The sequence below is a fragment of the Lissotriton vulgaris genome, chromosome 4_1 (assembly GCF_964263255.1).
Source record: "Lissotriton vulgaris chromosome 4_1, aLisVul1.2, whole genome shotgun sequence".
In the NCBI taxonomy this organism is placed as follows: domain Eukaryota; kingdom Metazoa; phylum Chordata; class Amphibia; order Caudata; family Salamandridae; genus Lissotriton; species Lissotriton vulgaris.
In genome coordinates this window covers 434,467,043-434,493,196 of record NC_141691.1, presented here as the reverse complement: position 1 = coordinate 434,493,196, position 26,154 = coordinate 434,467,043, and the positions used below count along the sequence as shown (strand labels likewise).

The window sequence follows — 26,154 nt, the reverse complement described above, 5'->3', positions numbered from 1 at the left end:
ATCCTTACTGCACATTTTTTCAAATATATTAGGCAGGCCATTTGTTTTAAAGGCAGTAGTGGAAAAGAATGATCTAAAATATTTTAGTATTTCAGGATTCTGCTGGAATAAATCATGGTTGTGCCTCTAAGTACAACCAGGTCTACTTTCAGGACAAAATCAACGGATCGGTCAGCCAATCCTGCTTGAAAGCAGCCACATGCTCCTTAGCCTTCAGAAAGTTGTCCTTATGTCCTGAGGACCAGTCTGAAACTCCTGATGGTTTGATCATTTTTTCCCACATTTTGATCTTTGGCGTCCTTTTACCCCCTCCCCCATCCCCTATCGCTCTACTCCATTCAGTAAATTGCCAGGGTGCATTTTCAGAGTTCAGCTTGGGATGCCATCAAACAATACACAATTCGTTGAAATAAGCAGACAATCAAGATACTTATATGTGCTAAGTTGCTAAACTTGTTTTGGTTACAGTGTGCATACTTATGAAATGATTCCATAAAACTGTGAACTTCCTAGGAGGGTTTAGTGTGCACAAAAAACGTGGGTTTCAACCATTACTTTGTTTGGTTTGTACTTTGGGGCCTATCACTATCAGTGAGACTTGAATATATTGCCCCTTAGGACGTTTATAGTGTTTGGTGGTGGAATGAGTAGGGTGTATGATGAGTTTGGTTTGAATGCAAGGAGTGTATAAGAGTAAGTATGAGCGGGATTAAGTATGTTGACGTTATTTAAGAAATCTGCATGTAGGTCGTTTTTTATATAATTTGCAAGTTGTGAAAACGATTAATTGTGTTGTCTATCGTATTTGTGTGTTCCTTTGGAATATGAAAACAGAAAATAATATGTGCTATTTAAATGAAAGCTACTGATGAGCTTATGATTGCTTCATTGGTCTGGCGCCATATTTCAAAGCGGTTGAAATTGTTGCTCAGTATTGGCATTTGGTTTGTTGTTTCTCTTTCATTGTAGCACATCATGGTTACTCTCATGGTAGAGATTAATGGACATATAAAGGCAGGGAAATGAAAACATTCGAATATTACTTTTATAACTATGATATTGAAAGGGAGCAGGAACCTCTGTCTGTTTGGCTGACTATTTCCATGAAGGCTGTTGAGACATTAAACTATATTTTATTCACTTCTGTGTGCATGCAGTGTCGCAGGAAGCCCTGTACCCGAAATCCTCTATAATTCTTTCTGACTGCTTGGCTTTTCTCGGGCAAAAAGGCTGCCCCATGTGGACTGGCAAGGACATAAACACGAAGATGAAGGGTTTTCCTGTGTCATATTTATGTGATAGATTCTTAGCTACCCAGGGGCCGGGCCGTGGTGGCGGTTTCTGCGCGAGCGCAATGTGACTCTGCGCGCTTCTTTTTTGGCGCCTTCGGTGCATACATTAACTGGAAATATCTGAGTCAATGCATGTTTTTCTGACAGCAGGGCTCGGAAACTCAAATAGGCAGATCTAGCCCTGTGCTTCCGAGCTCTGCCTGTCATACGGCCCAAGGGTTCTGATGTCGCATCAGGCAGGCAGATTGCTGGGTCGGAATGGCAATTCATACATGACAATAGACCCGGTTCCGGCGGGAGACTTCCGATTTTCGAGGCAAAAATTGCTTTTTTTGTCTGTTCCTTGCCTAAAATTGCTTCTTCTCAATAGAAAGTCAATGGGGAAAATACATTCAGCCTGATTCATCATAGTGCCGTTTTGCGAGTTTGAAATAGCGATTCATAAGGAATCTCTATTCCAGACTCGCAAAACGGCATTCATGTAGGAATCGCAAAAACAAATGCTATTCCTACATATTCCTTATTTGTGATTAGCAAATTGGTAATCGCAAATAAGGAATAACTCCCCATTCATTCCTATGGGCCAAAAGGCCCATAGGAATGAATGGGGAGTATTCCTTATTTGCGATTAGCAATTTGCTAATCACAAATAAGATAGCGATTTAAAGGGTGCCAGGGGTGTCCAAAGGACACCCTGTAGCACCCCTTAAAAGTAAATACGAACATGTGTGTGTGCAACATGCAACTTAGAAAAATGCTTTTAAGAGCATTTTTCTAAGTTTTCGCTATTAACACGAGGTTTGACCTCACGGTAAATAGCGGGCCGAAATTGCGAATTCGCAATTTTAAAATGGATGATGAATTACATTTAAGGAATCTCAAATAGAGATTCCTTAAATGTAATTCATCGCAAAATAGCGAAATCGCTATTACCGATTTTTGCATTTGGGATGATGAATCCCAAATGCAAAAATAGCGCTCGCAAAGGGCCAGATTCTCAGAATCTGGCCCTTTGCGAGCCCATTTCGGCTTGATGAATCAGGCTGATTATCCTGGTTTTTTTTCTCCAACTTTGCTTTTCTAAAATGCTGGCATGTATGTATGTTTGTCAGGGTAGAGCGATATAACGTGCAGTGTCCTGAATCGTGCACTGGGGGCAGTGTTCCTCTGATGGCATTGTTAATCTCATCGGCAGAGAAGGGTCCTGCCTGTGCTCTCTTTCAATGCACTTCCTGCTGTGTATTTTGTCCAGAGCTGCGGTGAAGTCGTTACTCTTTTTGCGCGCTTCCCTGACATTAGTCGATTGCTCCGCAGACTAAAAAGAGGCTTAGTGACAGCCAGCACCAAGCGCCTTAGATCCAGATGATCAATTTCATGGCGCAACGTGCGAAGCAAGTTTATAGAGATCGATTCTGAGTTCAATACGCTTTACTACTTTTTCCGAATCACAGGATGCCAGCACTCGATGTAATTAAAAGAAATACTGACAGCCCGAGACGCTGCGAGGTGTCAATTTAAGCCAACAGGCTTTTGTGGACTTTCTGAACTCGTACACAGTACATACATCTGGAATAAAGGTGGAAGCTGCATGCTCCCTACGGACATACTTGCCTTTTCCCCAAACGTCCTGCGACTAAAATCGATCGTCTCTTCTGTCGTAAAAACCTATTCCTTTTACATTTTAGAAAAACAAATGAAAAACAGTTGGTGCTCACTGTAAGAAATATAGATTGTTGTTGTTTACTCTTACATAGATGTCATCATGGTAGTGTGCATTATCTTTCTTGGTCAACACCAGTGTTTACATTTTAACTTTCTGTTGCAGCGAGAAGAGAGATTGAAGAGACAGAAGAAAAACCTATTTCAACAAAGAAAAAAGTGAAAGAACTAAGGGTGTTGGATGGAAAATCCGCACAGAATCTCTGTAAGTAACCCTTTCTGCTGAATTAGAATCATTTCTCTCAGAGAGTGAATGTTTTCCATGACAGCATTTGGAAAACAAAAATGTATTTACATTCTGTCTAAAATAGAAATCGTGACAATGTTGTAGCTACTGTGTTGATTTCACCCCTGGGTGGGTTTTGCAGAGGTTTGAATTGGGGAGTTTGAGAATCCACCTAAGTCTTCCCACACAGTATTCTCTCAAGATGAGCCACGTATCAAACATTAGCAAAATCGAATGTTTTTTGTCCCGGACTTAAACATCTGGCCTTAGAGGCATTGTAGCTCACTCTTTAGTAAGATATGTGCAACAATTTAAATTTCATTGTGGCCTTCTGTTTTCATAATGGTTAGCCGTATGAATGAGCAGCTATCCTCATTAGGAAGAGGAGGACCTGCAACATTTACCAATATGTTTGAAAGCTAGACCGGTATCAAAATGTGTGGTTGGTTTTCCACTCCCCGCTGAGGTGTGGATCCTGATGGCTGTTCTGCCACCCCTAAGCTTAGTATAGCATTGTGTGTAAAAAGAACAACAAATAACAGGTGCTACAATCTGATATGGTTCACTCAAACCCCCATTTTGGTGCAACAGATAAAAACCTCTGTATTGGCTGATACAAAGTGTAAGTCCTGGCATCTTTTTGGTGTGGTTTCCTTTGCCATTTTGCTTCTGACCTGTTTTTGATTGTGTGCTGAACTTCTTTTTTGCTGGTTTCAGGACTCTGAGCTCTTTACCACTGCTGATCAGTGCTAAAGTGCATGTGCTCTGTATCTAAAATTTAATGGCATTTGGTTTCTCCATGATTTGCATATTTGATTTACTAGTAAGTCCCTAGTACAGTGCACTACAAGTGCCCAGCATCTGTAAATGAAATGTTTCTAGTGGGCCTGCAGCGCTGTTTGTGCCAACGACACCAGCAGCCCTTCAAACATGTCTCAGGCCTGCCACTGCAGAGCCTGTCTGTGCCTTCTTAAGCTGCCATGTTGACCTGGTAAGTTCACCTACTTACCCAGCCCAAACCTTCTTTTTTATTACATGTAAGGCACCTGTAAGGTAGGCCCTAGGCAGGCCCATGGGAAGGATGCAGTGTAGTTAAAAGATAGGACATGTGCTTTTTAATTTTCACATGTCCTAGCAGTGAAATAAGCTAAATTCGTTTTTCACTATAGCAAGGCCTATCTCTCCCATAAGTTAGCATTGAAGCTGCATTGTACCACTTTACAAGCGTAACTTCCAATTGGGAGCAAATAGAAAATAGGAGTTTGGTGTTTTTGGACTCACAATTTAAAAAACACATCTTTAAGTGATGTTGGTTTTTTAATTGCAGGTCTGAAAATGCCACTTTTATAAAGTAAAAAAAAAAAAAAAAGATAAAAAGCAAAAAAGTGAAATGGTGAGTGCACACCTTCACTTCTATGATAATTGAATTCTAGCTTTAACTGCAGGTAAATGCGTGCATGGCAGCGCTGTGACTGTCCCTTTTCACAGCTTCTCAAAGATAGTTCCAAGAGGGCAACGCTAGTGCCCCCTGCTGCTGCACTGCTGAAATGAGACTTTCCATCAAAGTAAACCGTGTTTCTCTCAGTGAACCGTAGTACTCCATAATAATCCAGTAAACTAATCCATGTACTCCCAGCTTATTGAATCACTCCAGAGACAGCCTGATGGTACTAGAATGTTTATTGCTCATTTTTAGATATCATATGTCGCCAAATAAGCTTAAACATAGATACGTACTTTTAACATTCCTTTGAGCCAGCACAGTAAAAACCCAATGCATTTCGAACTCTCATCAGTTCTTTCTAAGGGGTACTGTAATTAATTAAAAAAGACTGTATAAACAATGAGTCCAGAGCACAAAGCATATACTGACTGTAAATATTAACATTAACAGAAACCTCTCCAGAAATTTTCCCATGACCCACCCTCTGCTAAACTCCCCTGGTAGACTCTCATTGTGAGAAGTTAGCCTGGCATATGATGTCCACTAGTTCTAGTGGGCACCTTGCAACAGTCTAATCGACCCTTATTGATGGTGGTTGTAAAGTCAACCTTATAGAAAGCTATCCTAGGGGTAGCAGTGACGAGCAATCTTCAGGCTAAGACTTCAGAGAGCGAATTAAGTGAATTGTTTTACCAATTATAATCCCTTGAGTACCAAATGAAAGCACGCCACACAAGGTATATATCAAATATATATGTATTTGTTCTAAACACAACCCCTCTGCACTCTTTATGAGGTCAGAGGTAAAAGTTCAATACAAGTTACTTAATTGGCATAAGATAAGTTGCACAGTATACGTTTTGCCCTAGGGGCCTCACAAACCATATACTAAAATAGTGGTATAAGAACCACGTGAGAATTAGAAAGCAGGCCTGGGGCCTGTGGAATCGCTGCGGCTATTCTAAACAAACAAAGGTTGGGATGTAGGATGCCCACGGGAGACGCGTGCAGTGACTAAACACAGCCGCTCCGGGTGCATAGGTCTCTTTTGGCGTCCGGTTTCGTCATCGATTTCAATGGAGATCTGCAAAGAAGTGCTGCAGGCGACCAGAGGAAAAGTGTCCGGGTGGATCCAAGGGTGGATCAAAGATCTGTAGAACCTGAAAGCAGAAGGGACAGAGTCTGGGTCACTTGCCAGTGACCAGGGCGGCGATAGGAAGATGCCACCAGATGTTGGGTGATTTCAGGTGAGCAGGTGAAGTTTGTCTTTTCAGCCACGAGGACCAGGAGGTGTAGACGACGAGGATCTGGATTTGAGCTGTCCCACAGAGGACCTATTTGACTGCAGTGTCGGTATCCGGATTGGACTCATCAAGCATTGGCAAATGCAACCCACTTAGGAAGTCAAGATGGGCTTCGGTGCAGACCAGCAAGGTCTGAGGAACTTCTCCCTTGCAGGGAAGTTGGAGCAAGCCTGGAGCAACCAGGAAGTTAGATTCAAAGAAAAGTATTCGGGGGGCTCACTAGCCAATGGGCAAGGAACCGCAAAGACAAGTCGAGCTGAAATGCAAAAGCGGAGCCAACGGGACACTCATGGAGTGGGGCCTCTGAGCTTCTGTGCAAATGGTGCTTGGGTCTGGGGCTTCAAGCACCCCAATGCACAACTTCGAGATACCTCGTGAAGTAGGTGCAGCTTGCAAAATGCAGGATGTCCAGGAGTTCCGGGCCCCCGTCTCTCGTGTCCGCCACGGGTCTCAGGTTTGCTGTGAGTGAAGGTTGGGGTCAGAGATGTCTGGAAGTCTGTGTCCTGTGTCACAGATTCTTCAGGATCCTGTGGGAGCCTCGAAAATGCAGACTGGCAAAGTTGCTGTTGGTGCCTGTTTGAACAGGGTGGTCACTCCTTGACCACAAGGGAGATATCTTTCATCTTCCAGTCGAAATGGAATGTTGAAGGTCCAGGATATATTTTTCAGAGTTCCATCCAGGGTAATCTAAAGTCCTAGGGACTGGGTTTCTATACTTATACTAAGTTTAGGGGCTGGACTACCTTTAAGGTCCCTCCTATGGGTGGAACTGGGAAGAGGGTGGTTACAGCCCTTTCCCTTTGTCCAGTTTCGTGCCAGAGCTGGGGCAGAGTGCCCCAGCAATCGGTTTGAACTGGGAAATGCATGGAGCGCCTTGTGTGCCCAGGCAGTGTCTGGAAAGCATTCACTGAATGCAGCCCTCCCTGCCCCAATACACTAAAGCCTGTCTGGGGAGGTGCCAGAACCTCCCTGGACAGGAAACCTATTGTCCAGGCCTCCCCTGCCAGAGTTTCGTCCAGCAGCAGGAGGGCAGACTCGTGTCTGTGGCAGCAGCATCCATTTTGTGATGCTGAGGCTCTGTTTTACTTTACCGGGGAAAACCAGTAACTACATGTCTTCTCCCTCTGAAAAGGGTGTAATGCTACCCCTGCCGCCAGGACTGGCAGGGGGTAGTATTCCAAAGTGTTGGACACCTTACACAACATGTTTTGATAAAGCCAAACCAAAGTTAGCATTAACCGCAAGGATTATAATGCACTTAAGAGTATATGGTATGGCTATATCATAGAACAGCTATAAGGAGATGGTTCCGAAAGCTACAGAGGGGCTCAGCTCATGCTAGTGCACCCTCTCACATAAAACCAAGCACTCTACTGCCAAGATTGTCGAGGTCTGCCTTATGAGTGATTTATAGGTGTATATGTGTCTATATAGGTATATAGGTATAGGTATAGGTATAGGTATACTATATCTAAGTACAGGGTGATTACACCACCTTACCCAGGCTGTGTGAACAGACCTGTGGTGTCAGTTTGGAAGGCAAACTAGGAGTGGCACATTACATGCTGCAGCCCCTGGTAGGCCTAGGGTGCACCTATGCCCTGGGTACCTAGGATACACTATATTGGGGCTCACAAGGGTGACCCAGTAACCAATCTGGTATGCACCTAAAGTACATGGTATCAATTTAGAGAGAGAACAGCTAGGCTGTGGGCCTGATTAGCAGGGCCGCAGTCAGACTGAATTCGAAAACCCAGAGAATCACAGCAAAAAGTGGGGGCAACCATAGGAAGCAGGCACTACTCTCCTACACTCATGTTAAATTAATCAAAGTGATCTGGAGTCCTCTCCTAACCCCTTATTCCTATAAACACCATGAAATCAAAAAGTGTTTCCCTATAATCCATCCTACTAAATTCCCAAGTGATCGTAACTAAAAAGCAAGGCATGATATCGTAAAAATGATATCGTAAAAATGCTCTCCCCTTTCCCCATGCTGTTCTGACATCTGTAAAATTACAAGGGTTTTCTCTCTACCTCGCTACCGAAACCGGTGGCTCCAAATATACGTGTCTTCTTCCGTGTGCAACAAAAAAGAATCAACCTACCGCCCACCAGACTCTTCTTCAAATCCTACTCGCACATGTGTGCCAAATAAACCCTTGATTACATCAAAACCCCTTGACCTCCTCCGTTCTCAGTGCTGGGTTGCACAGAAACTAACATTCCCATCAAACACTACTACAGTGCTCAAAAACTGTCTTTGGTGTCTTTGGACTTACAATTTAAAAAACACATATTTTAGTGTCGTTGTTTTTTAAATTGCAGGTCTGAAATTGCCACTTTTATAAAGGCGACATTTTCTCGCTTTAACCATTCTGTACTTCTGCCTGTCCCAGTGAGGTGAGCTAATTATCATCTTTATACGTGTGAAGCAGAGCACAAGCACATTGTTTCAAGAAACTGTCATAGAAATGATTAGTGAATATCCATGCTTATCAGTCAATTAATATATGCTTGGATTTATGTCAAGAATAAAGACCTAACAGGACCACCTCTGAAATGGAACACCAAATGCTATTGAGTGGCTATTAAAAATAAGACACACTATCTCTAAGTTAAATATTCTTTTTTAGTAATACAACATCTGCAGGTTGCCTCTACAAAGCTCCTCCTCCTGGTAATGACAGTTATTCGTCACATAAAATTCTCTAACACCAACTACCTGTCCAACATTCCATTTAGAATCTACCAAGGGTGACAAGCATGAGGGATGTTCAGAAGCTAAGGGGAAACAGGAAAAGACAAGAGTGAAAAAGTTAAAGGGAAATATCAGAGCAAGGTTACAAAAGTGACATTATTGCCTTTGAAGAATTGTAGAAGAAGCTCAATAGAAATCTACAATACAGCTCAGGAGCTTTAACCTGTTAAGCCGCCGCAAATTCCGCCCCAGTGCGGACGTTCCATTGCGCGAACGGGATCGGAACGTTCAGCGGAAGTGCGCAGCACTAGCGAGGTAGTGCACGCGACGTCCACCGAACGTTTGCAGCACTAAAAGGGTTAAGTCAGGGTACCTGTATGAGCCATTGCCTTGAAAGCTGCTTTCTCTTAGAACATTTCACCATACGGGGTCAGAATAAAGATTTAGACCAACATACCCAAAAGTTTAGAAGAGGTATCAGAGTCATCAGTAATTCAACCAGTATCATTAATAATGCAATTAGAGTCATGCTTCTAATAAGCTGCAGAACCGCTGTCTGAATTGGAGCATCTCATCTCACTACAAGTGATTGGTGCACTTTGAATTGTTTTTAAGAAAAATTTAAGTTCTTCACTTTGCAACTATTAACAGCTTATGTATTAAACAAGTAGCAATTATATACATGAAATTGTGAGGAATAAAGATTGGGAATAGAGAATGCACCAAGGTCCTGACTCACAAACCGCTTTGCCTTATTCGCGACTGCCTTAATTTGTGCACACATAATGTGTTTGGCGGAGGAGGTTCACTACTCATTGGTAATTCTGGCATATTGTAGATCTGCCACATAGTGGCAAACTGTCTGTCTCTGACATGATACAGGCCATTTCTATTATTCTTTGTGGGTATTCTTTGCTGGCTATTAGAACATTGGAATGTGCAGCACTCCATTGAATGCAGTGGAGTGCTCTGGGCACCTACGGCCGGTAGAAGCCTGCAAAGCAACATTCCAATGTTGTTTTTGTTCACAGCTGGTGCTGTGAATAAAGACCTCTTGGAGCCCGAGTGGATTTAACCGCACCCGGGCACCAAAATGCCTTTGTTTTTAGTAATTTGAACTTTCTGCCCTCTAGGTGACGAATATTGTAATAGCCCTAGAACCCTCCTAGCGGGCTGTATTGGCCATTAAAGGCCTGCTCCCTAGTTAAAGGCCCTTGTCTTCGGCTCTGACCTTGAAAGCTGGAGCGGGCCTTTAATAGCTTGTAGGTCGGGCACTAAGGCTATTTTTTATGACAATGACTACTGGCTAGTCTGTGAGCATTCTTAAATGCATTCTGGCTATCCCTACAAAGTAGTGGTCAACCATTGACATATAAATAACAAAGGAGAGAGAGAGAGATTGGGTCGAAAATGGATTCGTTTTCCCAGTGAAGTAATCAGGGTTCCCAAGGCCTACATGCTCCGTAGATAACCCACTTACACTCAAGAACTGTTGGCACGGAAACTGTGAAAGTCAAAGAACAAGTTTATTAAGACCCCATGGGGTGGTGGTACACTCATACAGCACCCTTCGGTAATGCAAGAGGTATCACACCGAACACCGGTGTGAACCAGTCTTTTATACAGTTCTGAGGTAATAAAAGATAGGCGGCACAAGTTACAACACATTATGTACATATATGGTCATGTTTTGGAACACAGCCAGCTCATTGGAGGGGGCACAACTCCGTTGGTCAGTTTGACACACATTCCTGAGGGGTAACTGGTCAGTAGGGACTGCGCATGCGTGAGCTTGACCAGCACTAAAAATAGCCTGTTGCTGGGCAGACTGAAGTGGTCAGTGGTACGGACAACGGACTAAAGGGCACGCCGGCCACGAGGCCGCTTATGGTCTAAGATGGCCGCCGCAACATTCAAAAGGGCGTTTTCATGTATAGCCAAGTTAAGGAGGAAAAACGTGTAGTTTCAGCTAATCGCTAACACGGCCATGCCAATTACGACACCAGGGCATATACAATTAAACAAAAGGAATCCAGTCCTTCAGAAAAGGTGTTTCCTACAATGGTGGGGGACACCCTGGTGTTTTTTGGTACCCCTCACACACCAACAGGCCCCTTGGTGTCAAGCTTCATCATTGGGGTCCTCGTACCCCTCTACGGGGTACTGCGTGCTGCTAAAAGCGACTACGCGGGAGCACTAATACAGACTATGTGTGGTGTAAGTGAGGGTCTTTTTTATTTACTATGTGAGTGAAAGGTGGGGTTTAAAAAGTGTGATGTTAAAAAATACCTGGCTCGTTGGGTAAAAAAAAACTTTAATGGACCCCCGGGCTGGTACTATTAAAAAGTAGTGTGAGGAGATCTTTTATGCCAAAACAAAATGCATTAGCTCCTACTGGTGTGCGTCAACATGTTTCGGTGCGGAGCACCTTCTTAAGGACTGGGGTGCACAAATCCCCACCTTACTCACGTTTCTCTACTTTTCAGCTAAGTTGTAAAAAGTGAGATAAATAGTGCAGGTATAACAATGTACCTAGTAAGTAGCCTTTGATGTGCTGACTGGTTTGAGGTAAGACTGTTGCTCCATGAGCCTGACTTCGAGGTCTCTCATGCCAATCTGCTACGAGGATTCTAGCGAGGAAAATGCCTACTGACTGCCCCTTCCGCCGGCTCCGATGATAATTATCACTTTTTACAACTTAGCTGAAAAAACCCTCACTTACACCACACATAGTCTGTATTAGTGTTCCCGCGTAGTCGCTGGTAGCAGCACGTCGTACTCCCTAGAGGGGTATGAGGACCCTAATGATGAAGCATGACACCAAGGGGCCTGTTGGTGTGTGAGGGGTACCAAAAAACACCAGGGTGTCCCCCACCATTGTAGGAAACCCCTTTTCTGGAGGAGTGGATTCCTTTTGTTTAATTGTATCAACCATTGACATATACCATGCATTTCGGTAATATTCTGGATATCTGAGAAATGATAGTAGCCCACCACTGATCTATTTGGGCATAGTTGCCAATATTCCGACTATCCGAGGCATAATGGCAGCCCATCCTTGCAATATAGTTATTCTTCTGCCTGTATTATTAAAGGAATTCATTCCTTACTCCTTCATGTGCATTTTTGTAGGTCAGCATCTGCCTATCTTTTGGTGGTCCTCTGGTTTATCAGATCCTGGATTGATGGCCACCGCTTTAATGGTCCTTGCTCCCAAAGTCTTTCAAGTTCTTCTGTTATCTTTGCCTTAAAGACCTATCATTTTAGAAGCTTCTTGTTCATTGTTGTTAGATTCCATTTTACCACAATAAACTTTCTAGTGTTTTAGTGCTCAACAGAAATTATATGACATAAAATAACTTCTAGTGGGCATTCCTGGCAACAGCAAGCCTATGCATGTATACTACGAGCCCATCTTTGACTATGTGGCAATTCTTGACAACTTTCTGCCTTATCTGGTATTTAGTGCCCCAGTCTTGACATATTTGACCGCTCTTGATATAAATTTGCCTCTCAGTTATATAATGGTGGTACTCGATAATTGTGCCCACTGTAAGATTTGGCCATTCTTTACATAATGCTTAGTTGCTTTCCGTAATCTACTCCCAAGTTTCACATAGCAGTGTAAAACAAAGTAAAGTTTTACGATTTCAAGGAAGCAATCAGTTTAACAAGTCAGTGTGCCTTTTGGGTCCTTCCTAATGAACCACTTGGAAGGCAATGCAAAGGATGGGAAATGGTGGTGGAGGCAGCACATTGACTTACACTTAAAATAATAAAAATCCTTGTACCGGCTAAGGTTGCACCCTTACTGTACTATAAGGGTTTCTACAGGACTTTAGGTGCCTGGTCCGCTCTGAGGAGAATGTACCAGTAACAAGTTGGCTGCAAGGTTGAGGCTGTGCTAAGTAGGCAGTTACTGTGCCAGACCAGAAAGAGGATAACTGTGCCAGACCAGAAAGAGGATAGAAAAGGCTGTGGGGACTTCAGAATGTTAAACGTTTGAATGTTTTTTGTTTGTTTATTTTTCTTGAAGGTGAGCTGAAGCAAGGAGAACCACTATGCCATTAGGTATGTGAGGCTCTTTTAAGTGGACTCAGCATTATCCGTGCATATGCTGTCTTTACCGTGCACTTGCCAGCACGACAGGAGACATGTTAATTGATTGTATTTTCCTAGAAACCATTCTGGACAAATTGGTAATGCGGCACATTACCTTGCAGGAGGTCCCATTTGAGGGCACTAATGCTTGAACGGTGGCAGCAGCGCCTGTTTTTGGGCGTCTGATCCAGTGTGCCTACATGCTGTGACTCTTAAAGAAGCTTGCTATGGTATGAGGCGTGGCCTTGGCAGGACCGTATCCTCTGACTCCCCTTTAACTTTCAACACTTCCATCAAGATATCGTTTCTTTGCGATAAGTCCATTTGATGCCAGAGAAGCCGAAAGCCTTCCGGCTTCCGGTGATGGAAATGCGCGCTGACGTGCGCGCTGACGTGCCCGATGCCCTTCAGCATCTTTCAGCAGTAAACAATGTAGGCAGGCCTCTGCCCACAGCAGTTACTTACGAGGTGACAAATGTATTAATTGTCACATTGTGTTTACTAATGAGCGAAATATTATGCACGTATCGCGCCGCGAATATATATGCATAAACTCACACTTTTATTGAGATGTTTATTTTTATGCTATACTTTGAAACGAATGCTAACTGTACCGAAAGCGGGGGCCGCATCCTTTTAGCATTCAATAAATTCTTTGCAGTTCAGCAGACGTGTTTATTTCCATTCCTCTGCCTACGAGCAGACACCTAGCAGTTCACATTCCCGAAGAGGAGCAGACCTGTGACTTATCTCATGAATAACAGCCACGGGCGTTCGTGTGCTACTTCTGCAACACTCTGCGGGGTGGGGGGGAGGGGCTGGTGCAAGGCGCGGTGGGTTATAAGCCTCACAGTGTCTTGACACGTGCTCTCTCCGTGATATCAATACGGTGGCATCAGTAAGTGTTTGTCTCCTTGGTCACTGTATATATCGTCTCAGTGGTATAAGTCGCAAATTAAACATTTGTGTGAAGCAACAAGCACAGAGGTGGAAGCCTCAACAACAGAGGGTTGCCTTAAATTCTACGCAATGTACTGTTCACTGAGCAAAAATACAGCTAGAGTGAAGTATATTGCCTGTATTCAAAATCAAGAACGATGTGGCTTTTTCAGCCAACAATTTAGCGCATACAGGTTTAAAAATAGTTGATGTCTGCAATCTAAACCTATTTTAATTATGATCAGCAAATATGAGGAAATAAAATTGTGCTTTTTAATGTACATAATTGCATAACACTTGAAAGACAAAACATTACCAGCCTCTATCTCAAGTTAGGAAAAGCATGCCCCAGCAAATAGTGTAGTTGCATCTCTTTGCTGAACGCCACTTCTTCCAGGTGAGTCATGTACAGATAAAAAAGACTACTTAGACTATGAAAGTGATAGAGCGCCATGTTATTCTGAAAATTATAGGAGTGCATTGCAAAAAACCAATAGTCAGCACCCACATATTTAGAGGACCATGTTAATGTGTGATTATTAGAAATGTAGTACTAGGCCGAGAATGTTGCAACATGTAGTAGCTTGCTCATATTATTTGGAGATCAATGTAGAGCTTTAACCGAGTAATGTAGGAATTATTGCTTTGTGTTTAAAATGCTGCATTTGGAATAGACGTGCCATATTAGAAGTTGCACGTGTACGTTGCTTATTAATGAAAACATGTGATGCTCAGCTCCCTGATAGGACCACCTCGCACTCCTTGAGCACAAGAGCAGCCCCAGCCCGCCCGTTGTCATTCGGTCTGTGGCTGATTGCCAGATACAGAATGACAATGGGTCAGTCTGGGCTGGCACAGCATGTGGTGGTCTCCTCCAGCCTCGGTCCAGGGCAGGGCATTGGGTCACATGGAAGTGCAAAAAAACGCCCATGCTGCTGCTATGTGACAATCCAGTTAATGGAAGGAAGGCAGTGAAAGAAGTTCAAAGGAAAGGAATATAGTTATAGTATAGCAGTCATGGTTGCTGCTTTTTTATTTTGTGCAACTAACAACCATTGACAAAGCCAATAGTTCTGGCTTGTTGTAGGTGTAACGTTACTTGTTTTAAGTGTAACGTCACTTGTTGTATTATATATCTGGATGCAATAACAGAAGCACCAAAAATACCAGTCGGGTGGCACATTATATTAAGCACAGATTTTTAGCTTATGTGCTTTCAGCCACACATTTATTTTTACATCAAACACCCTTTTGGAGAGACCTCCCTGGTTTTTTCATCCCACTTAAAGCTCTGGAAACACCAACATGTCAGTCGCCCCACGTCAAGCCACTGTGCATCATGCATGACTCATGCCTTCCACTTTTCCAGATTACCTATGTGCAGGGGCATAGTGAACCCTGCTCCACCCCACCCCTTGCTTTAGGAACTACAGCCAGGGTGGAGTTCCCGATAGGTCTCATAATTAATGTCAAAAGGTGAGTGATGAAGGGATGGGTGGATGGATGGCTGGATAGATGAGTGAAATGATGGATGGATGGATGAGTGAAAGGGTGGATGACGGGCGAGTGAATAGGTGGATGTATGAGTGAAATGATTGATGGATTTATCAATTGATAACTGAAAGGGTGGATTGATGAATTGATAAGAGAAAGGGTGAATGGATGGACGGATGAGTGAAAGGTTGGATGTAAGGCTGGATGAGTGAGTGAAAGGGTGTGTAGATGGACAAAAGGATGGATCGATGAGTGAAGGAGTGAAAGGGTGGATGGATAAATGAAAGGATGGATGAATGATAGGTTCAATGGATGGATTCATGAGTGGATGAGTAGATGGGTGGGTGGATGGAAGGATGGATGGCTAAGTGAAAGGGGAATTGAAAGAGGAAGGGGGATGGTTAAATAGATGACTGAACGGGTGAATGGCTGGATGGATGAGTTAATGGATGGATGTGTGGACGAGTGTATGTATGAGTGTATAGATGAAAGGGTGGATAGATGAATGAAGGGTGGATTGAGGGATAGATAAGTGAAATGATGGATGAAAGGAAATGTGATGGATAGGTTTGTAAATGGATGCGTATGGATATTGTTGGGCACACAGATGGAAGGACAGAATGAATGGTGAAAGACTGAATGCTGGATGAAAGTATGATTACACATTGTAAGCCTTATTATCTTAAGCAACATTTCCTATACATTGACTTTCCCATTTATATGAGTGATTGTCTCTTTATATGTGTGTGTTGTAACACACTCCAAAACTCTGCCCCACATACTTGGGATGAGTCGCACTATAGAAGAAATTAAATACACATGAGAGAGGGTCTATGTGAAGATGAGGGGCGCCATTGGAGGGTGGTATCAAGGCCAGACTGGCCAGACCGAGCATCAGGTGTTTCCTCTGGGAGCTGGAAAGGTGGGGGCGGTTTTGTTACCACAAAAAGACATTTGCTTAAAGCTGCGCGTATACTGACAAACCATGAAGTGCACAATTGTCTCAACCTAATATAAACTTATTTTCACTTGTACTTTAGTGGTTGTCTGTTTACTTATATACTATTGCGCAACCTTCTCTGATGTGTCTGTAAACCTTACCTTTTGTCCTGAATTTTGACCCGCTGTCCTGAATTTTTATCCCGAATTTTGACACTTTGTCCTGAATTTTTACACTCACTGTCCTGAATTTGTTCCCATGCCAGTTGGCCACCCTGGACATCACGGCGACCCCTCCAGGTGCCGGTGTTTGGGTGGGGGGAGGGGGGTGATCCTCGTGTTCAGATGCCATGGAAAGGCAGCAGCATTTGCTGTCTGTGAGTCTGTCAAATTAGATTTGTACAATAAACCCATTTGAAAAGGAAACTGCATTCAATGTCTGCCCCATCACGGTCACCACTCTGCATCTTCAATCCCTCGTTCACCCCTCTAAAACCTCACGTCAACTCGTCTCCCTCAAATTGTGGGAGGTGGGCGGCTAATTCATCCAGCCAAAGCCATGTGCAGAGTGGAGATGCAGGGGCTCTAAGTAGGGGTGAAAACACAACAAAGCCTCATTACCAAGTAAATGGTCTTTTAAAGACCTGTGTGAAGTACTCGGGTGCGGCTGTGTGTGTGTGTGTGCTGTGCCGGGAAGCTGTCTCAGACAGGCACACTCATTCTTATAACATTCACACCCCTCAGAATGACAAATCACCACTTCTAGCTGCCTCGTCATGGGGTGGGAGTGGGAAGATGTGCACAGCAGGGGGAAAGGGATGGCCAGTGCAGGTGACACTTTTCTTTTGTATAGGATTGTCTGCTGGCATCATAGCCCAGGGTTTGCTGTCTGTGCACTTGTATAGATGTGTATTCCATACTAGTGCACAGACAGCACACCCTGGGCTATGACACCAGCAGGAATTACTTTACAAAGGAAAAGTGTCACCTGCACTGCCATCCCATTCACCCTGCTGGCTGTCCACTTGTATGGAATACACATCTACGGTGCTGCTCACCAGATAAATGGTGAACAGGGCCATGGATCTGTCTCTTTTTGCATCCAAGGGCACAGATGAAGAAGCAGAGGAGGCCCAGGCAAGGAGAATCCAGGAGACATTTGACCCACACTGATCTAGAAAGTGAGACCTGCGGGAGGGGCTGGATGCCAGGACGACAGTGCTGCTGATCAGCCCTACTCCACTGAATAGTATCAGAAGAGCAGGCAGCAGTTTTTATGTAAGTTTCAGTAACTTTAATGCATTCTACAGCATCACCAGCATTACCTGCTGGCTGGGTATCTAGGTTACAGTGTTTTAGACTTACATGCATGGAAACGTCAAGGAGGACAGTCCCCTCCGAATATGGAAATGTAGTGTAAGCTTGTAGGGGCAGATTTACAAGCCCCTTAGGCCACTTTTGCATCACTTTTCCTGTTAAAAGTGACGCAAAAGTGGCGCAAGGAGCTTGTAAATCTGCCCTGTCACGTTCAGCTTTTGGGATGCCAGTGGGGTAATTTTAGGTTTCATGGTGGGTATGGGTTTTGGGGTTGCAGTGATAATTTTAGGGTTCAAGGTGGGTATGAGCTTTGGGGTGCCAGGTGTAAGTTTAGGGTTCAGGGCGGGTATGGATTTGGGGTGCCAGGGGAAATGTTAGGGTTCAGGGCAGGTATGAATTTTTGGGGGGCGGGGTCATTTTAGGGTTCAGGGTGGGTATGGATTTTGGAGTACCAGGGGGTTAATTTTAGGGTTCAGGTTGGGTATGGGATTTGGGTTGCAAGGGGTGCATTTTAGGGTTCTGGGCGGGTATGGGTTTTGGGGTGCAGGGGGACAATTTTAGGGGTCAGGGCGGGTATGGGTTTTGGGGTGCCAGGGGGCTAATTTTAGGGATCAGGGAATGTATGCGTTTTAAGGGACCAGGGGGGTAATATTAGGGTTCATAAGTGTGCTCTAATTGTTGTCCAGTTTCAAATGCAGAATTCACCACTTTTTCTCTCTCAGCTTGGCCTGAGAAGTACCCGATCCTGATTGTCTGTCATTGTAGCCCCGCCCCTATTGATTAACATTAGCCACCCCCCTTTGTTTGCCAAGTTAGGCCCCCCTGGAAAAATGTCTGCGGATGCCCATGGTAATGTTTATGTAGTAGTATTAGAAATGCAATTAAACATGTAAAGGCCTGAGACATGAAAAAGCCAGCAGAGGCCTAACTGTATTTTCTTAGCTTAGCTAACAAAGTAGACCTGAAATGTGTATTTTTTCCTTGGGAAAAGGCTCCAGTTCGCAGTTGAATTTCAGATTGTAACTTTGAGTGCATGCAAGGTTGTTTCTCATGCGTTTCTGTTGCAGGTGCAAGGACAGGAAGCTTGTTAGGTAGAATAATCAATTGTTTAGGAGGTAGGTTGGTAGGAGTGAGAACGAAGGGAGTTGATAAGAATGCAGAGATGCTACATTTGGCGGAGAAGGTGCCTGGCACCCAAGGCCATAGCAACGGTTTTTGGATGAAGATGGGGAGTCTTGCTGGAAAAATCCAAGAGTCTGTACCTGCCTGAAGGGATGTGTTTTGGGCGTGTTCACTGTTTTGGGGATTTTGTACTAGGGACAGCACCCCAAGGGTGGAGAGCAGTCTTTAGAGGAGAAGGGCTGACTTTAGAGCAGTTCTCGAGGACGAATGTAGACTTGGAGCAGATTTGGGGAAAACCAGGCAGGAGAAGGGTGTAGGAAGGAGTATCTTAGAACGAGCTCTGTAGCTTAGGCTACTTACCTATGGAAAGTGAGTGTACTTCTTAGGAAGTCTTCACTACTGACACCTTTTCTTCTTGCCTGGGAGGGATGCTAAGTAGGGATGTCACCTTAGAGTTAGTGTAGGGACAGACTAACCTTTTCTTTTCTTTGATTAAATGCAGTTGAGACTTCAAGCAGGAACTGTAATTGTGTGTCTAATGCTTCTTGAACTTACTCTGATTTTTATCTTGAGTCGTCTGAGACTCTTGCGAAGGGGAAGGTTTGCACTGGAAGTTGTCAGAAGCAATATGGGGTCAGGGGGAAGAGTATACAACACAGGTGGGACAGAGCAACGTGGAGCGTGGGATAAAAAAAGTACACAGGCAATAGAGAGCACAACGGTGAACAGGGAGAAGCACATGGGTGAGAAAGTGATGCTGGGGGAGAAGCGCACATGGACAAACGCAGCTTTGAGGGGAAAGGTGTAGTAGCACACAGGTGAGAGCAGCATGGAGTGCAGTAAGGGACGAAGAGTAGTATTTGAGGGAAACAGCTGGCAAACACATGCACTCACATGCAGTGGTTAACCAAAAAAGATAGTGTCTCAAAAGTAAGGACACAGTCGAAGGACACCAGGGGAAGAACAAACTCAAGAAGAGGAATGGAAGCCCACATGACCAGTCTTTGAAGCAGGGTTGACTGTTCTTGTAGGTTGTTATATTAAATGAATTCCACTTACTGTGAAGAACAGTAAGTTTTCAGATTCCCACTGCACAGCAATCAAAATGTACATGGCAATAAAATATAAAGTTTATGCAAATGTCAATCTTTCCTGTGAGCACTTGTCCTAGGGTTCACTGCAGTATCCTATCATAGAGTTCCTTTTAAATTTTCACTTATTGATTTCAATACATTAGCCTGACAAGTTGATAGAAAGCTATAGATGACATGCAAATGTTTCTAAATCTTTGATATGACCTATCTTTACTAGTTACCCAGATGCAACGTTTGAGGCACAAGGGTAAACAAAAATAAACATAGGCCACAACTTTGCATGAAATCCACAATCAAGTTATGAGCTGAATGAGCTTCTACAAGAATTGAGAGCAATGTTGAGTGATAAGGTGGTGGTGGGTAGGGAGGTTCGGGTGGTATGATGAGAGTAAGGTGGTAGTGAGGGTGGTGGTAGGATTGTGGGGGTGTGGGGGCAGATAGGGGGTGAGGGTGATGGTGGTGAGGTTGGTGTTGGTTAGAATAGTGGTAGGGTGGTTTGGGCTTTGGTGATGTTAGAATGGTTAGGGTGAAGGTGGTGGTGGTAGGGTGGTTAAGGTAGTGGCTGGTGTGTTGATGGTGGTAAGGTGAGGATGGTGTTTGTGGTTATGGTAAGTTAATAGTAGTTGAGGTTAGGGTAGTGGTGGGTAGGGTATGTAAGGGTGCTGGTGGTAGGGTAGTTAGGCTGGTGATGTTAAGATGGTGGAAGTTAGGGTGTTTTTAGTTCAGGTTGTGGTGGTAGGTAGGATTGTGGTGATAGGGGTGTGGCGATGGTTACAGTGGTGATTAAGGTAGTGGTAGGTGTTGGTGATAGGGTGGTATTGGTGGTAGGTCCATCGGGTCTTGTGGTAACAGTGTGGGTGGATAGGGGTTTGGGCGAGGGTTTGTGGTTGTCAGGGTGAGGGTTGTGGTTAGGGTGGAGGTGCTGGTGGTGACTAGGGTGGTGGTTAGTGTAATTGTGCTTAAAGTGGTGCTGGTTAGGGTAGGGTGTTTAGAGAGATTGGAAGTGTGGTGGTGATAGGGTGTTGTTTAGGATGGTCATGAGGTGGATGTTGGTGTTTAGGGTGTGGTTAGGATGATGGTGGTTAGGGTACACTGGTGCTTGAATAGGGTGGTGTTGGTTTGATTTTTGGTGGTTAGTGTGATGGAGGTTACTGCAAGGGTGGTACATAGAGTGAAGGTGGTGGCTAGGCTGGTGGTTGTTAGGGATGTTAGTGTAGTTGCAGTTAGGGTGATGGTGGTAGAAGGATGTTCAGGATGGTGGTGGTGAGGGCCGTGAAGGTAGAGTGGTGGGAGGGATGGTGATTGTAAGGTGGTGTGGTGGTGGGGGTGATGATGAGGATGTCTTTCACTGCGGAGTTCTCAGTGATAACAAGTAGACGAGGGTGTAGCTTGAGTTGTCTATGATGTCACCCTGAGGTGAAAAACATTCCCCCAATTCACTTTCTATCTATCCATAATTTTATGGTATGCATGGCCACCAAAATTATCCTCACGTGCTTTCAGCAGCTATGCAAGGTCAGAGGAGTGATAATATATAAAACGCTACTGCAAACAACTGGAGAACAAATGGAGAATGAGCAGGACAATACAGACAGGAGCACAGCAAAACACACTCAGAGACATTACCACCAAATGATCCGGAGCACCAAACATGCCGCTCTTCATTGATCTTAGCACCAACAGAAGCAAAGAAATCTACAGCATTGTATAGAATTTCACCTCACCTGGCAGCCTTCAACTTGATCACCCCCTTATTGGACCTCTGTAACAATCTCTCTCAATTCTTGAGCAACAAAATCATGCCATTTACAGCAACTTTAACCCACAACGTTACACACCAGACCCCGCCAAACGCCTTCCGATCTTATCAAAGAACCCATGCTTACCACATGGCCCTATCATTACCACAGAAGAAACTGTCACAACCACGAAATGGGCAGCATCAGACCCCTGCCCCAGCACATCTACTCCAGAGGACAGCAACTCATCAACACCATGCTCACACCCATTCTGAATGCTTGCACCTCTTCTGCGACCTTGCAGAAGCTTGGAAAGCATAACTGTCCTCCCATTGCTGAAGAAAGCCTCCATGGACCCTTCAACCTGACTACAGGCCGTTCTCCCTACTACAATTCCGGGTCAAAGTCCTAAAGGAAATGATCAACAGATGCCTCACCGAGTACATCAACGACCATCAACTGCTTGATACCATTCAGTCTCCTTGACACCATTTAGTCTGGATTCAGACCAAACCACAGTACGGAAATTCCTCTCATAGCTGTTACAGATGACATTTGCATGACCCTGGACAGAGGAGAGACGGCGCTCCTCATCCTCCTGGATCTCTCTGCAGCATTTGACTCAGGCTCCCATCCCATCCAACGCCTACATGAAATCGGAATCCAAGGACACACTCTCTGATAGATCTGCTCCTTTCTGACTCAAAAGACCTGTTCAGTCAGCCTAACACTGTAGACCTTGAACACCCTCGATCTCATCTCCGGATTTCCACAATGATCCTCCCTGAGCCTGATCCTCTTCAAAGCATACATGATCCCTCTTGCCAGCATCATCCGCTCTCACAGCCTCAACTTCCACTTGTACGCTGACGACACGCAACTCAATCTCTCCCTCACAGATAAAATGCACAGTATCTGGATCAAGTTAAACGCCTGCATGATGAAGACCAGCTGTGTAAAGCTGAACACCCAAAAAAACTGGAATCATGATCTTTGGGAACAGCACTTCACCGTGGGGTTCCGCATGGTGGCCAACAGAGCTAGCTCATACACCTACACCCACCACCTAAGCCAAGAACTTTGGGATCATCATCACCAACAAACTCAACTTGACTGCCCACGAGAACACAGTCACCACCTCATGCTTCAATACCCTGAAGATTCTGAAGACGGTTTCTAAATTGCTCCCAATCAGCACCCAGAAAACTGTCACACATGCCCTGGTCACAAGCAAGCTAGACTATGGGAACACCCTCTATTACGAGATCAACAAAAAACTCACCAGAAGGTTGCAGACCATTCATAACTCACCATTCAGACCTCCCACGCCGCATTCACATCCCATCACACTTCCCCTGAAGGTGATATCTTCCCGTGCACAAGTGAGCACAACGCAAACTCCTCACTGATACTTTCAAGTCACTAAATCACACGGACCTAATATACCTCAACAATTGCATCTGCTTTCACAAACCTTCCATAAACCTCCGCTCATCTGGACTCCTACTTGCACACATCCCATGCATACAGTAAACCAGATCCAGTGTTCAAGCCTTTTCCTACATTGCTCCTAAACCATGGAATGACCTGCCACAACACATAAGAGCATCCCCCTCACCTCTTGAATTCTGCTAGAACCCGAAGACCTAGCTTTTTGACAGTCCCACTAAGCCCTAGGTTTGGCTAGGCTCACAGCTTCTCAGTGCCAGGATATCTCCGGGGTAATAGTACACTCTACACATCTGCAGAACAGTAAAAGGTAGCCATACATAACATGGTCTCTCCTCCCTGAACTAAACATAAAAAAATACCCTAACCTGTCATCCTTTCCCCGCCTGCAGCTGTGCTTTCTGCTTCTGTTTTCAGTCAAAGCAGACCAGCAGCCCTGCACTGACAGGCTCTCGAGGCGCCCTGTCAGCCTGGCCTAGAAGGCCTTTATGATTCAGCAACAGTGGATAATGAATTTTGTCGTATACTGGTGCTACATTATAGCAGTGAGTTACCAGATTTAGAATATAGTGTAAACGTTAGAGGCTTCCTAGGGAAGCCTTATATAACATAAGGAATCGTTGCTTGCACACACTATAGTATGCTTTTTGGGCGTTCAGGTCCTATTTTTTGTACCCATTTCACTAGGCGCTACATGATAATCTGATTCATTGTGCTACCCCGACGCACAAGAGATGTGTGCATGTCTTTTTTCGGTCTACAGTGGCTTCATTTATTTTATTTTATTTATGTGATTTTATATAGCGCGAACTTTACCCGAAGGTGTCAGAGCGCTTTACATAAGAACCAGTTGAAAAACATAAGGATTTAGGATTACATTTGTTACATAAAGGATACAAACAGAAAAAAATGCAAATGTACAAGATGTAAAGTCACACAAGGAGGTGATACAAATGGATATACTCTAAGAGTCACATAGGCATGGTAGATAGTACAAAGGTCTACTGCATATACTAGTGATTAGAGTTATCTCTATATACATAGGGAAGGGATACACATGGATATATTCTAAGAGTCACATAGGCATGGTAGATAGTACAAAGGTCTACTGCATATACTAGTGATAATATACTAGTGAATAATCTTTGAGTTAGTGCAGGTTCTGCACGAAGAGACAATTATTGCGCTCTTTTTCCAAGCTCAGCTGTCTACAGCACAAGCACGAACGTAGAGATATTTACAGTTAATGTATGTTCTGAAAAGGGGCTAAAGAAATGCATGTCCTCTACTGAGTCGGTGCATTGCAGAGCTCGGAATCAGACAAGCTCTTAGGTTTTCCTAGTGAAATGCATGCAGTGAAAATATCTCTGCAGTGCGGCGCTCTCTTCCAACTCTAAATCCTGATTAGGCGGACTGAATCACCATTACTGTACTTTATGTAACGAAGACCTAACTAAGACTTGCATGATTTTCAACTTAGAGCAAACATTCAGGCATTCCTTCTTGAAAGCACTCTTTTGGCCTCATGTACAATCTGATGACTTGTAAAGTACGTGCAAACTGAAACCCTGGCTAATGTATATGGAGTGGCCTATGTCTATAGCTAGGTTTAAATCTTTCCAACAAAGTTTGATACAAGATTAAAAGTACTAACTGCATATTAAAGTTGGACTGTTTTTGATTTATACTGATGATTAATTCGCAAGCAGTACCCGTGGTTCCTAGCCCGTATATTTAGATTTGTTTACATGAGTTGGCAGCATATGTTGTAGTGGTGCACGCAACTCAGGATACATTTGAGTAACTGCAGTGAGTGATTTTGATACAGGAGTTCACAATGCACATAATTGTGTGATTGCAATCAGCCTGCCACTGACCACACTTGGAAGTTCACCCCCCTCTTCTCTGTACCAGTGGTGTGTATGATGTAAAATCGATACCCTTCCTTAGGGTGAGCCAATCTACGAACTACACTGATCTTTCATATTGCTCATGTTCATTCTATGTTGGCTAGGATTTTGTGTGCCTTAAACTAGGTAGAACTGGTGCAGCACTCTTCTTCATTCAATTTAAGTGTAGATCTTTTTGGCTGTCCCAGTGTTAGAATTTTCTCAAGATATTTTCTCATCAGAGTGGAAGCCAAAAACATCATCCCAATCATAAATGCCTCTGATTATTTGGTGAAGTGTGCGTTTCATCACCTTATATCTTTACTGGGTGACATTTACCAGCTAGTCTCATTTATTGATATTTGACCTAGTGCTATATGAATGCATACCTTTGTTGAGACTTGGCCCAGAAGCCCTTAAAATTGTGGCTCCGAAGAGCACTTTGCTTTTTTTTGGAATCACATAGGAATTTCGCATAAGGTTGTTTATATTGTGAAAAAAGGAAAATTTACTTTTTGGCAAAGTAAGCGACTCTTGGCACCTGACACATAATTTTTTCGTGGCCTTCATGGGTACCGTCAAATCACGGTTAGATATGTTTGTCAAAGTGTCATGTTTGCATTTTCAGCGGACTTTGTTGTGTTTTGGTCTCAGGTTGTGGAGGCCATGTCACCTATGATGTCCTTTATGACAGTCATGGATAATGTCTGTGGTCTGAAGACTGTTTTGCAGTTATTTGCCGACTTGCCTTGTGTGCTGAAGGTGTCAATCATGTTGTTTAGGAAGTATGGTCCAGGGATATCTGGTCCGGTGGCTGTCGTCTTGGATTATTGCCATAGTTGGAATGCACGAGTAGCTTTGTTTGCATTCTTCTCTGTTGTCCACAGTTCAAGAGCCTTTGAACGTTGTGCCAGCTTTGTAATCATGCATGCTGTTTTAAGGGCAGTGTAGCAGGTGCCATGCATTACAGGTCCAGGTGTGTGTTTGGAGATGTGTCATGCTAATCAGCATTTTTGTTGTCCCAGGGGAGTGCTGAATTGAAACTTGTGTATGCTCTCATTCGTGCAGCATGCAGTCTAATGGGTTGCAGGTAATTCCTGCTGGGTGAATGCCAGGATACACAGGTGCAGATGCATAAAAAAGTAGTTTAGTATAGCAACCAAAGTTGCTGCACTGCCTTTCGCTAGAGGCAGCGAGCAGTGCAGAACCTTTTGGACTAAGATGTGGCACTACTGTTCTCTTCCCCAGGGCTGGGGCATAACAGACTGCCTAGTACCATGCATGCACCTTTGCACTATCTGCGTGCTGGCTAGCATAGGGTTTATAGTAGAAAGGTACCTTTACAGTTCAAAATACCATGCTTTTTAAACTTTAAACACATTTCA

At 44.0% G+C, this 26,154-nt stretch overlaps 1 protein-coding gene across 1 annotated transcript in view; it reads left to right on the top strand.

The window, feature by feature from the left end:
* Nucleotides 1–26,154, top strand: part of DIAPH2 (diaphanous related formin 2) — a 3,821,702-nt gene that overhangs the window by 1,890,329 nt on the left and 1,905,219 nt on the right. Inside the window, exon 18 of the mRNA XM_086964614.1 lies at nt 3,118–3,216. Within this exon, the coding sequence (XP_086820740.1) occupies nt 3,118–3,216 (99 nt within the window). The remainder of the gene's footprint in view (nt 1–3,117; nt 3,217–26,154) is intronic.